The 13275-nt window shown below is 41.1% G+C and overlaps 2 protein-coding genes and 5 non-coding genes across 7 annotated transcripts in view; 5 read left to right on the forward strand and 2 right to left on the reverse strand.

Annotated features, from left to right (window-relative positions):
* LOC137491248 (uncharacterized) overlaps positions 1 to 13275 on the reverse strand; it is a 697259-nt gene that overhangs the window by 325058 nt on the left and 358926 nt on the right. The gene's annotated exons all lie outside the window — the stretch shown is intronic.
* On the forward strand, positions 2017 to 2090 carry trnan-guu (transfer RNA asparagine (anticodon GUU)). Its single transcript has one exon. It is a non-coding gene; the product is annotated as a tRNA-Asn (tRNA).
* Positions 2681 to 2753, forward strand: trnak-cuu (transfer RNA lysine (anticodon CUU)). The gene has a single exon. It is a non-coding gene; the product is annotated as a tRNA-Lys (tRNA).
* On the forward strand, positions 2862 to 2935 carry trnan-guu (transfer RNA asparagine (anticodon GUU)). The gene has a single exon. It is a non-coding gene; the product is annotated as a tRNA-Asn (tRNA).
* On the forward strand, positions 4554 to 4627 carry trnan-guu (transfer RNA asparagine (anticodon GUU)). The gene has a single exon. It is a non-coding gene; the product is annotated as a tRNA-Asn (tRNA).
* Positions 4797 to 4869, forward strand: trnak-cuu (transfer RNA lysine (anticodon CUU)). The gene has a single exon. It is a non-coding gene; the product is annotated as a tRNA-Lys (tRNA).
* On the reverse strand, positions 5689 to 6850 carry LOC108183854 (PWWP domain-containing DNA repair factor 3B-like). The gene is made up of 5 exons (XM_073948049.1): positions 6730 to 6850; positions 6344 to 6542; positions 6004 to 6192; positions 5826 to 5912; positions 5689 to 5751 (listed from the first exon to the last, which is right to left on the reverse strand). Exons 2-5 carry the CDS (start codon positions 6386 to 6388, stop codon positions 5737 to 5739), a joined length of 336 nt encoding a protein of 111 aa, XP_073804150.1. The 5' UTR covers positions 6389 to 6542; positions 6730 to 6850; the 3' UTR covers positions 5689 to 5736.

Below are 13275 nucleotides of genomic sequence, written 5' to 3' on the forward strand. Positions count from 1 at the left end.
CTGGGTGCTCTGGTTTTCCCCACAATCGAAAAAACATGCGGTACAGGTGAATTGGGTAAGCTAAATTGTCTACTATATGCAAGAAAAAGAGAAAGGGGGTGTTTTAATAGGTTTAGATCTGGAGAAGGCTTTTGACAGGGTAGAGCATGATTTTTTATTTGCAGTTCTTAAGGAGTTTGGTTTTGGGGAAAATTTTAGAAAATGGATTCAAATTTTTTTATACAGATATTTTAACTTGTATTAAATGTATTTTTTTAACAGAATGTCTTCAACCAACTAGATCAATAAGGCAAGGATGTCCATTGACTGCTTTATTATACACACTGGAAGCTGAGCCACTGGGGATACAATTAAAGGGATACAAATAGAAAACAATGACAACAGAGAAGCTGTGTATCAATACGCTGATGATACTACATTGTTGGGGATTTTAGAGCGATATTGTAAAGCATCAGGAGCTAAGGTTAATGTTGGAAAAAGTTTATGCATGAGGGTGGGAAGAGTAAAATAAATAACACAACATATACCCTTTAAAGAAGAAAAGGAACATACAAAAATGTTGGGAATTTGGGTGGGGATGGATTCTAATAAAGCAGATATTTTAAATTGAGAGAGTTTTAAATGGAATTGAGAAAAGACTGAGATTTTGGAAAGCTAGAAATTTGACGTTAAAAGGAAAGTATTCATCTTAAATGCTTTAATGTTGTCAAAGGTCTGGTATGTGTTAAGTGTAACTGCGTTGCCTGAAGTATACTATGAAAAAATAAATGATGTAGTTTTAAAGTTTTTTTTGGGGAAATGGAAGAGCCAAGATTGCTTATTATACTTTGATTGGGGAGGTAAAAGAAGGAGGTCTGGGACTTTTGGATAGTTTTTTAAAAATGAAAACATTAACAATTAAGATTATTCAAAGGTTTTTGGAAGGGAAAATGGGTGTGATTTGGAAAAGTGTGTTGGGTTATTATTTGAAGAAATGTGGACATTTTAATATGGGATGTAATGTTTTATTGATGAAGATGAAGAAACGGATGATAGCAGGTCTGCCAAAATTTTATGTTGAGGTCTTAGAATCATGAGGGGGATTTTTAGAAAATGTGTTGATTATACCAAAAGCAAGGGCGCAGATTCTAGAACAACCACTTTTACTGAATTCAACAATTTTAAGTGAAGGAAATGTTTTATATTTTAAGGAATGGTGGGACGGAGGATTAAGACAAGTTAAAGATGTATTATATGAAGTAATAAAAGGATTTGTACCATTAAAAGTAATTGTGGAGGATGGGTATAAAAGAGTTGTTAAAGCAAAATTACAAAGACAATGTCATGAGTTGAAAAAAGCAATACCAAAAGACTGCATTAAAATAATTGAAAAAAAAAATAGTTGGGCGATGAAGATGAATTACCAGAGACCTATTTTAAGAAGAAAAATGGAGAGATCAATGAGCTTATGTACAGTTAAGAGTTTTTATGCTATTTTTAGATAAAAGGCTTTTGTAAGACCTATAGCACTCAACTAATTAACAAAGTTTTAATTATTTATTGAGACATATTCGCATATTAATATAAATGAGTAAATAAATAAAATGAATAGTATAAATGAATAAAATGGGTATTAAACAAGATATAATGACCCAAAGGTTGGTGATTCGAGCCCACCCACTGACAAATTACGCACTTTGCTCCCTTGCAACTGCTAACATGTGCACTGGGCATATATCCTGGGCCACATTCTGTCCAGCGTTACAAGATGAAATCAGGATTTAGTAGAACATTGTCACGGGTAAGGAAGGTATTAATGTTAACAGTGTCTAGTTCCAGTGGGGACTCCTCATCCACCTGGCTAGTTCAGTCGGTAGAGCATGAGACTCTTAATGTCAGGGTCTTGGGTTCGAGCCCCACATTGGGCGTTTCTGTTATTTTCTCTCTCTATCTCAGCAAACTTACATTAGCGTTCGTATAGCAGACCTTTTGAGACAAAGTTCCGCGTTTCTACCACTGTAGGTGACGTTTCACTAAGTCTCTGTGGCGCAATCGGTTAGCGCGTTCGGCTGTTAACTGAAAGGTTGGTGGTTCAAGCCCACCCAGGGACGAATCAAGCATTTTGCTGCCTTGTAACTGCTAACACGTGCACTGGACATAGATCCTGGGCCACATTCTGTCCAGCATTACAAGATGAAATCAGGATTTAGCAGAAGATTTTCACGGGTAGGGAAGGTATTACTGTAAACGATTTCTGGTTCCTAAAAGAGCTTCTCATCATCCCCGCTAGCTCAGTCGATAGAGCATGACACTCCTAATCTCAGCGTCGTGGCTTAGAGCCCCACATTGGGCGTTTCTGTTACCTCTCTTTCTCTCAGCAAACTATCATTAGGGTTCATATAGCAGACCTTTTGAGACAAAGTTCCGGGTTTCTACCACTGTAGGTGACCTTTCACTAAGTCTCTGTGGCGCAATCAGTTAGCGCGTTCGGCTGTTAACTGAAAGGTTGGTGGTTCAAGCCCACCCAGGGACGGATTAAGCATTTTGCTGCCTTGTAACTGCTAGCACGTGCACTGGACATAGATCCTGGGCCACATTCTGTCCAGCGTTACAAGATGAAATCAGGATTTAGCAGAACATTGTCACGGGTAGGAACGTATTACTGTAAAAGGTTTCTGGTTCCTAAAAGAGCTTCTCATCAGCCCGGCTAGCTCAGTCGGTAGAGCATGAGACTCTTAATCTCAGGGTCGTGGGTTCGAGCCCCACGTTGGGCGTTCCTGTTACTTTTCTCTCTCTCTCCCAGCAAACTTACATAAGGTTTCATGTAGCAGACTTTGAGACAAAGTTACGCGTTTCTACCACTGTAGGTGACTTTTCACTAAGTCTCTGTGGCGCAATCGGTTAGCGCGTTCAGCTGTTAACTGAAAGGTTGGTGGTTCAAGCCCACCCAGGGACGAATTAGGCATTTTGCTGCCTTGCAACTGCTAACACGTGCACTGGACAAAGATCCTGGGCCACATTCTGTCCAGCGTTACAAGATGAAATCAGGATTTAGCAGAATATTGTCACGGGTAGGGAAGGTATTACTGTTAACAGTGTCTATTTCTAGTGGTGACTCCTTATTCGCCTGGCTAGCTCAGTCGGTAGAGCTCGAGACTCTTAATGTCAGGGTCGTGGGTTCGAGCCCCTCGTTGGGCGTTTGTGTTACTTTTCTCTCTCTCTCTTAGCAAACTTACATTAGGGTTCATATAGCAGACCTTTTGAGACAAAGTTCTGACTTTCTACCACTGTAGGTGACTTTTCACTAAGTCTCTGTGGTGCAATCGGTTAGCGCGTTTGGCTGTTAACTGAAAGGTTGGTGGTTGAAGCCCACCCAGGGACGAATTAGGCATTTTGCTGCCTTGCAACTGCTAAACCGTGCACTGGGCATATATCCTGGGCCACATTCTGTCCAGCGTTACAAGATGAAATCAGGATTTAGCAGAACATTGTCACGGGTAGGGAAGGTATTACTGTAAACGGTTTCTAGCTCCTAGAAGAGCTTTTCATCAGCCCCGCTAGCTCAGTCGATAAAGCTTGAGACTCTTAATCTCAGCGTCGTGGGTTAGAGCCCCACATTGGGCGTTTCTGTTACCTCTCTTTCTCTCAGCAAACTATTATTAGGGTTCATATAGCAGACCTTTTGAGACAAAGTTCAGCGTTTCTACCCCTGTAGGTGACCTTTCACTAAGTCTCTGTGGTGCAATTGGTGAGCCCGTTCGGCTGTTAACTGAAAGTTTGGTGGTTCAAGCCCACCCAGGGACGAATTAGGCATTTTGCTGCCTTGCAACTGCTAACACGTGCACTGGACATAGATCCTGGGCCACATTCTGTCCAGCGTTACAAGATGAAATCAGGATTTAGCAGAAGATTGTCACGGGTAGGGAAGGTATTACTGTAAACTGTTTCTGGTTCCTAAAAGAGCTTCTCATCATCCCCGCTAGCTCAGTCGATAGAGCATGAGACTCTTAATCTCAGCACCGTGGGTTAGAGCCCCACATTGGGCGTTTCTGTTACCTCTCTTTCTCTCAGCAAACTATCATTAGGGTTCATATAGCAGACCTTTTGAGACAAAGTTCCGCGTTTCTACCACTGTAGGTGACCTTTCACTAAGTCTCTGTGGCGCAATCAGTTAGCGCGTTTGGCTGTTAACTGAAAGGTTGGTGGTTCAAGCCCACCCAGGGACGGATTAAGCATTTTGCTGCCTTGTAACTGCTAGCACGTGCACTGGACATAGATCCTGGGCCACATTCTGTCCAGCGTTACAAGATGAAATCAGGATTTAGCAAAAGATTGTCACGGGTAGGAAGGTATTACTGTAAAAGGTTTCTGGTTCCTAAAAGAGCTTCTCATCAGCCCGGCTAGCTCAGTCGATAGAGCATGAGACTCTTAATCTCAGCACCGTGGGTTAGAGCCCCACATTGGGCGTTCCTGTTATTTTTCTCTCTCTCTCCCAGCAAACTTACATTAGGGTTCATGTAGCAGACTTTGAGACAAAGTTCCGCGTTTCTACCACTGTAGGTGACTTTCACTAAGTCTCTGTGGCGCAATCGGTTAGCGCGTTCGGCTGTTAACTGAAAGGTTGGTGGTTCAAGCCCACCCAGGGACGAATTAGGCATTTTGCTGCCTTGCAACTGCTAACACGTGCACTGGACATAGATCCTGGGCCACATTCTGTCCAGCGTTACAAGATGAAATCAGGATTTAGCAGAATATTGTCACGGGTAGGGAAGGTATTACTGTTAACAGTGTCTAGTTCTAGTGGGGACTCCTCATCTGCCTGGCTAGCTCAGTCGGTAGAGCACGAGACTCTTAATCTCAGGGTCGTGGGTTCGAGCCCCACGTTGGGCGTTTCTGTTACTTTTCTCTCTCTCTCTCTCAGCAAACTTACATTAGGGTTCATATAGCAGACCTTTTGAGACAAAGTTCCGCGTTTCTACCACTGTAGGTGACTTTTCACTAAGTCTCTGTGGCAGAATCGGTTAGCGCGTTTGGCTGTTAACTGAAAGGTTGGTGGTTCAAGCCCACCCAGGGACGGATCAATCATTTTGCTGCCTTGCAACTGCTAACACGTGCACTGGACAAAGATCCTGGGCCACATTCTGTCCAGCGTTACAAGATGAAATCAGGATTTAGCAGAACATTGTCATGGGTAGGGAAGGTATCACTGTTAACAGTGTCTAGACAAAGTTCCGCGTTTCTACCACTGTAGGTGACCATTCCCTAAGTCTCTGTGGCAACATTATGAAGCTGCAGGCCCCGAGACCCAACCGCATGCTCAGACCTGCTCGCTCAGACCAACACTTCCAGACCTATCGTTTTCTCAGACAGTGCCACCTGCTGTTGGAAAAATTGCCTAACCTGAATTCATTGATGTATAAATTGTAAATTACACTATTTTTCTACTATAAAATATTGCACTATGATTGAATACATTATATAAAATATTAAACATACTAGATTATGATTTAATGCATTAAGTCTGTTGTATTTTAATAAACTGTATTTGTAAATAGATATTGTTCAGTTACTTAAATATTTTCAGTCATTTATTGTTTTTGTTGTTGTTTTTTGTTTTTAAATCATTAAGGATTTATCAAACTCTTTAGTATCGAGTTGAGGGAATGAACATTATCTTATTATTCACAGAATAAATGACAGTACTCTGAGTAATTTTCTCACACCAAACTTTATTTTTTTATAAATTTTCATGAGGTCCTACAAGTCATCGAGCTGTAAAAAAATGCAGAGAAAATATAAAACATAAAAACTTAACAGCTTTTGTACAAAAAAAAATGTAAACATACCTTGCGTGATAAATGGCCCTGGAGGAAGACATCTTCAGCCTCCTGCCAAGACAAGCCTTGTAACTCGGAAATGCCATGAGTTATGGCCTGTACAAACATACAGATAAACCAATTAATAAAATAAAACACACACTGCAGAACATAAGCATGCTCATGTACATACATGTTTTGTGATTACCTCTGGGAGGAGACATCCACAAATGAACTCCACCTCATCATTGAAGGTCAGCTGTGTTTTGGTTTTATTAAGAATTCCTCTGATGTAGTCACAAATGATTGACTGGGACTGCTCATTCTCAATGTAGACAGGCACTTGAGAACGGGGTTTTAGTGGAAACCAATTTGACCTTTTCCCACCGAGTATATCCTTTGGGTCATAGAAGGAAATTATATTTCATATGTAAATGCACAAGTAATTAATTATATTTGGCAAATAATAGTTAAGTTGTCACTTGACTATATTTAAGTCAACCATACTCAGTGTCTAAAGGAGTAATTTAAAGTGGAACCATCTATACCACCAAATGCTGCTCTGCTGATTTTGATGTGATAATCAAGTCCATTAATCTTTTGTCATTCCTTTCCCGATCTTGAACTGCTTTGACATGTGCCGGAAGATTGGATGTGGTTTTTCTTTTCACCCTAAAAAGGAGCAGAATCTTTCCATCCAAGACACTTCTTGCCTCCTCAGTCCAGAAAGCAAATCTGTGCCCATAGCTTTTAATAACAAGACAAAATCCATAATTACTGTGCAACGAGGAGACTGACACGGAGGGATCCATTATGCAGTATTTATTAATCACAACTTCACTCAAACACACAATATGCACCGGAGTGCACAAACACATCCACAGTAGTAGTATGGGTATCAAGACTGATGATGAACAGACACAGAGTGAGTTACCAGGCATGAGTGGAAGGGAGTGAGCGAGAACCAGGATCCGTTATGCAGGCTTGGTTCAAGGGCAGGCAGCAAGGATCAGAGTCCGTATAACAGGCGTGGTTCGTGGGCAGGCAGAGAGAGAGTCAGAGTCCGTATAACAAGCGTGGGTCGTGGGCCGGCAGAAGGCGAAGCAAAGTAAGAGACAGGCTGGAGTCGTGCACAGGAGATCAGGCTGGAGATAATGCTCAGAAATGCTGGCCGGGGCTAAACAAGACTTTGCCCTGAACGAGTGTTTGAGTGCGGCTTATAAGAGGTACGTGGGTCATTAGCCAGATTCCAATCAGGTGTATGCGCAATCAGTGTAGATGGATGACGTAATGCTAAAAGTTCGGAGATGGTGGCCTCTGCTGGCCAGCGAGGGGAGTTACTGGGACCGAGTCGGTGACATACTGGTCACCGGTAAGAGAGATTTTAAGTATGTTTTGTTATTCATGTTACAAGTTGTTGTATTGACACAATATAAATTTTTAATTTTACAGATTTACAAGAAAAATAAATAAATACTGACATACCCATCAATTTGAAATCGTTTCATGAGTAGAAGGCACCACCACTGACGGATGATAGGTATATCCATCTGAAAGAAAGACTGTTTAGTCTGACAGTTAACCAACATGTTTTTGTTAATACATGATGTTGGGTGTGCTTGCAATAACCATGCCCCTTTTTTTAAAAGATATTTTGCTTAGAAGAAAGCAAGATAATATACACTAAAATAGTTACATTTTAGCTATGATTAAAAAAAGCACCAACAAAATAAAGTTACATAAATAATAAAATAATACCTCCTGGAGTTGAAACCCAATGCCACACACCATTGAGAGGGTGTACTGAAAAGAGAGAAGCCACAGTCATTTACAATGTTTACAAAATCTTCAAATCAATTAACTCAATTTATATCTTACCATGAGTACAAAAACACCACAATCATTCCCTCTTGTCTGACGTGGCAAAGCCTAAAATAGGCAAAGCAAATTAATTTTATTTTAGAATAATGTACAAAAAATTTAATTGTTGTAAAAGCCAAATAATAATTTTTTTTAAGTTGATTCCTCACTGGAAAATCATATCCAGTCTTTTCAGACCATGTCCCATGATCCACTCGGTAAGCAATTTTCCTGTAAACAAAACATAGTAGTAATACTAACAATTACAGCTCACCTCAACTCTAGAACACCATGCATAAAAAAGGCTAGATGAACATAGCCAGAAGTATAAGAAATGGCTATAGGAACGTAGCCAAAAGTGACAGACCTATAATACACGGTTAGGAAATAAATAGAAATGGCTATAGGAACGTAGCCATATATCACATAAAGGCTAAAACATGTCTTAGTTTATTGATAGACCTAAAAATTGCCCTGTATTCCTCATCTCCAAATCCTGATTCATGCTCTGCGTACAGAGAGTCTAAAAACACCATCTCTCTTCGAAGCGGCATCATTATCTATAATGTTAAAGGTGTAAAAATATTTCATTTAAACATTATTGCTTCTTCCAAGATTTTTCAGTGTTTTATTTTAGAAACACACACATTGCAATACCAATTAATGTATGCACTAGACATTTCAATATTTTCTTACACAGACAACAAAGCGGTCTGGTCCATTGGCATTTGTCCATGCTGGAAAGGCTAACAGGTCTTTCAAGTCTGCATCTTCCTAGAATTGATCAGGACAGTTATGTCGTTTAATTTAGGTTGTACTTCTCACACAGTAAATACAGTACATACACGCACCGGTAATCCAGTAACAATGTTGTTAGGAGTTTCTTTCCACACAGGGACAACATAAAAGTCCTCAATGTATATGTCCTTTCCCTACATGAATAAAAAGAAACTGTTGACAATGACATGAACATTTTCACACAGTTTAGAAATAGTTTTTTTTTTTTTTTGGATCAAGTTAAAACAATCTAAATAAATATTATGTTTTATAGTACATACAATTTGTCGAGCCATTTCACAAATAAGCTTCATGCAGGCGTTTCCAATCTGCAATAAATACTTTGATAAGTCAATGTTTTTAATAAAAAAAAAGTTATAATAAAAAAACAGACTGCTTACATGGGAGTCCATGTCCCTCAACAATCCAAGGCTCCAAAATTCTTCTCGAATAAGGCACACTTGCCCCTCCTTCAAAATTATTTCACTGCCAGGGCGATTTCGGTCCAGCACCTAATCAAGCTGTAATAATAATAACAATAAATATGTGTGTGTGTGTGCGTTTGTATGTAATGGTAATTGTCCCAGCTATACCTCTCTTTTCATCCTGATGATCCCTCGGTTCCAGCTCGCATCTCAGCCTGCCTGTTGGATATTTCACACTGGATGAAAGATCATCATCTTCAGCTGAACCTCGCAAAAACGGAAATGCTTGTAGTTTCTGCCAACCCGACTCTACACCATAACTTTTCAATCCAGATGGATGGGGCAACCATTACTGCATCCAAAATGGTGAAAAGCCTTGGAGTAACGATTGATGACCAACTAAACTTCTCTGACCACATTTCTAGAACTGCTCGATCGTGCAGATTTGCACTCTATAAAATCAGAAAGATCCGACCCTTCTTATCTGAACATGCAGCTCAACTCCTTGTTCAAGCTCTTGTTCTCTCCAAACTGGATTACTGCAACTCTCTACTAGCTGGGCTTCCAGCTAACTCTATCAAGCCTCTTCAACTGCTCCAGAATGCAGCAGCACGAGTTGTCTTCAATGAACCTAAACGAGCACATGTCACTCCGCTGCTAGTCCGTTTGCACTGGCTGCCAGTTGCTGCTCGCATCAAATTCAAAACTCTGATTTTTGCCTACAAAGTGACTTCTGGCCTAGCACCTTCTTATCTGCACTCACTTCTGCAGATCTATGTGCCCTCCAGAAACTTGCGTTCTGTGAATGAACGTCGCCTCGTGGTTCCATCCCAAAGAGGGAAAAAATCACTTTCGCGAACGCTCACGTTCAATCTGCCCAGTTGGTGGAATGAACTCCCTAACTGCATCAGAACAGCAGAGTCACTCGCTATTTTCAAGAAACAACTAAAAACTCAACTATTTAGTCTCCACTTCACTTCCTAATCTGCAATTGCCTCTTTGAATATCACACTAACTGTACAAAAAAAAAAAAAAAAAACCTACTAATACTTCCCTTCTTAGACTTTACAGTCCTGAAACTTGCCTTTAGTACTTATTCATTGTTGCTCTTAGTTGTGTAAATTGCTTCCTTGTCCTCATTTGTAAGTCGCTTTGGATAAAAGCGTCTGCTAAATGACTAAATGTAAATGTAAATGTTCACCAGTTTCTCTTGTAATGGATCCCAGTCCCTCTTCCAAGGCTTAGTAGGTTCCAAAAAATTCAGAAGAGTGGTAGGTTCACAAGCTGTTTTTTCTGTACTTGGTACTGATGACAGAGGAGATGTGACTGATGTTATGCCTGGTGATGCAGCGGTCGTTTGTAAAGTCACAATATTTTCTGGCAGTGCTGTCAGTGGTCCTTAGAGTACATTAAAGCATCAAAATTTGAAAATAACACATAATAATTAGAGAACAGAAACTTGACACTGAGCAACTGGAAAGAACAGTCAAATTACCAAGTGACATGTCCATGCATTTCTCTGTGGAGGATGGATTTTCTATAAATACAAATATACACATAAGTACAGTTATGGATAAATTGATGTATTTGTTACACAGTAAGGGAAACATTACCTAACACAACCTGGCTGTGGTCATTCATGTGAATGTTTGTGTTGAATTCCTTTTTTATGTCATGAAGACGTTTCTCGTTTTTTCTGACATTGTAATGGTGGATGATGTTTCGCATGAGGAAAACATGTGTGGATGGCAATGCCATGTTCATAAAGTAGTTATTTTTCTTTAGCTTTGAAAAAAGCTGTTCTGCAGCCTGACTGTTAACATTTACATTTACATTTAGTCATTTAGCAGACGCTTTTATCCAAAGCGACTTACAAATGAGGACAAGGAAGCAATTTACACAACTAAGAGCAACAATGAATAAGTACTAAAGGCAAGTTTCAGGTCTGTAAAGTCTAAGAAGGGAAGTGTTAGTAGTTTTTTTTTTTTTTTTTTTTTTTTTTTTGTACAATTAGTGTGATATTCAAAGAGGCAATTGCAGATTAGGAAGTGAAGTGGAGACTAAATAGTTGAGTTTTTAGTCGTTTCTTGAAAATAGCGAGTGACTCTGCTGTTCTGATGCAGTTAGGGTGTTCATTCCACCAACTGGGCAGATTGAGCGTGAGCGTTCGCGAAAGTGATTTTTTCCCTCTTTGGGATGGAACCACGAGGCGACGTTCATTCACAGAACGCAAGTTTCTGGAGGGCACATAGATCTGCAGAAGTGAGTGCAGATAAGAAGGTTCTAGGCCAGAAGTCACTTTGTAGGCAAACATCAGGGTTTTGAATTTGATGCGAGCAGCAACTGGCAGCCAGTGCAAACGGACTAGCAGCGGAGTGACATGTGCTCGTTTAGGTTCATTGAAGACAACCCGTGCTGCTGCATTCTGGAGCAGTTGAAGAGGCTTGATAGAGTTAGCTGGAAGCCCAGCTAGTAGAGAGTTGCAGTAATCCAGTTTGGAGAGAACAAGAGCTTGAACAAGGAGTTGAGCTGCATGTTCAGATAAGAAGGGTCGGATCTTTCTGATGTTATAGAGTGCAAATCTGCACGATCGAGCAGTTCTAGAAATGTGGTCAGAGAAGTTTAGTTGGTCATCAATCGTTACTCCAAGGCTTTTCACCATTTTGGATGCAGTAATGGTTGCCCCATCCATCTGGATTGAAAAGTTATGGTGTAGAGTCGGGTTGGCAGAAACTACAAGCATTTCCGTTTTTGCGAGGTTCAGCTGAAGATGATGATCTTTCATCCAGTGTGAAATATCCAACAGGCAGGCTGAGATACGAGCTGGAACGGAGGGATCATCAGGATGAAAAGAGAGGTATAGCTGGGTGTCATCAGCATAGCAGTGGTAGGAGAATCCATGTCTCTGGATGACTGGTCCTAGCGATGATGTGTAGATGGAGAAGAGAAGTGGCCCAAGAACAGAGCCTTGAGGTACCCCAGTGTTTAGATGCTGTAGGTTGGACACCTCTCCCCTCCAAGACACCCTGAATGACCTGTCAGAGAGGTAAGATCTGAACCATTGTATAACAGTGCCCGCAACGCCCAGTGACTCGAGCGTAGATAGCAGGATCTGGTGGTTGACAGTGTCAAAAGCAGCTGACAAGTCCAGCAAAATGAGGACTGATGATTTAGAGTCTGCTTTAGCCAGTCTGAGATCCTCCACGACCGAGAGCAGGGCAGTCTCAGTTGAGTGGCCTTTCTTAAAGCCGGATTGCTTGTTGTCCATGAGATTGTTTTGAGTAAGAAAGTCCAGGACTTGATTGAACACTACTTTCTCCAGAATCTTGGCCATGAATGGAAGCAGGGATACTGGTCTGTAGTTTTCAAGTAGCGTATGGTCCAGGTTGGGTTTCTTTAGCAGTGGGGTTACCCTAGCCTGCTTAAATGTAGTGGGGAATAAACCAGAGTCAAGAGATGTGTTAATTATGTGAGTCAGTGTTGGTATGACTGCAGGAGAGATGGCTTGCAAGAGATGAGAGGGAATGGGATCGAGTGGACAGGTGGTTGCATGGCTAGATAGCACAAGTTTGGACACCTCAGACTCAGAGAGCTGAGAAAAAGAGGTGAGTGTGTGTGGTGTTGGTGTTGTATCTTGCGTGTTTGTTGTAGGTGCAGCAAATTGAGCACTGATTTTTGCAGTTTTGGTGCAGAAGAATGTAGCAAAGTCATCAGTAGTAAGTGTGGAGGATGCGGGTGGAGGAGGAGGATAGAGGAGGGAGGAAAATGTTTTAAAAAGTAGGCGAGGATTAGTGGCATTGTTGATTTTCAGACGGTAATACGTCTGCTTTGCAGAAGTAACCTCAGCTTAGAAAGAGGACAGAAGAGTTTGGTATGTTAAGAGATGTGCAGGATTTTTAGTTTTCCGCCAAATTCTCTCTGCAGCCCGAAGTTTTGAGCGATGCTCACGGAGAGCATCTGAGAGCCAGGGTGCAGGAGGACTGGCACGGGCTGGCCTGGATGCAAGAGGACATAATCGGTCTAGACATGATGCTAGTGTGGAGCAGAGTGTATTAGTGGCACTGTTCGAATCAAGTGCAGTGAGTTTGCGAGATGGAGGAAGAGAGTCTGAAACAATGGTGGATAGTCTGTTGGGTGAGAGAGATCGTAGGTTTCTGCGAAAGGTAACCAGTGTTGGAGTGTGTGGCGGCTCAGGAGTAATGTGGATGTTGAGAGACAGAAGGAAATGATCAGATATTTGTAGTGGAGTTACTATTGTTTGATCAGTGAAGCAGTGTCGTGTGTAAATAAGGTCTAGCTGATTACCTGATTTGTGGGTAGCAGAAGTAGGTGCTCTTTTTAGGTCAAAAGAGGCAAGCAAAGTCTGAAAGTCTGCAGCTTGCGGTTTGTCAACGTAAATGTTGAAGTCACCTAGCACC

Source organism: Danio rerio, chromosome 4 (assembly GCF_049306965.1).
Source record: "Danio rerio strain Tuebingen ecotype United States chromosome 4, GRCz12tu, whole genome shotgun sequence".
Taxonomy (NCBI): domain Eukaryota; kingdom Metazoa; phylum Chordata; class Actinopteri; order Cypriniformes; family Danionidae; genus Danio; species Danio rerio.

Coding starts and splice junctions, on each gene's coding strand:
- LOC108183854 (XM_073948049.1), bottom strand. CDS start 6,388: ATGGACTTGATTATCACATCAAAATCAGCAGAGCAGCATTTGGTG. Junction 6,193..6,343: donor CAGCAGAGCAGCATTTGGTG/GTATAGATGGTT, acceptor TATGACCCAAAG/GATATACTCGGTGGGAAAAG. Junction 5,913..6,003: donor GTGGATGTCTCCTCCCAGAG/GTAATCACAAAA, acceptor ATGTTTGTACAG/GCCATAACTCATGGCATTTC.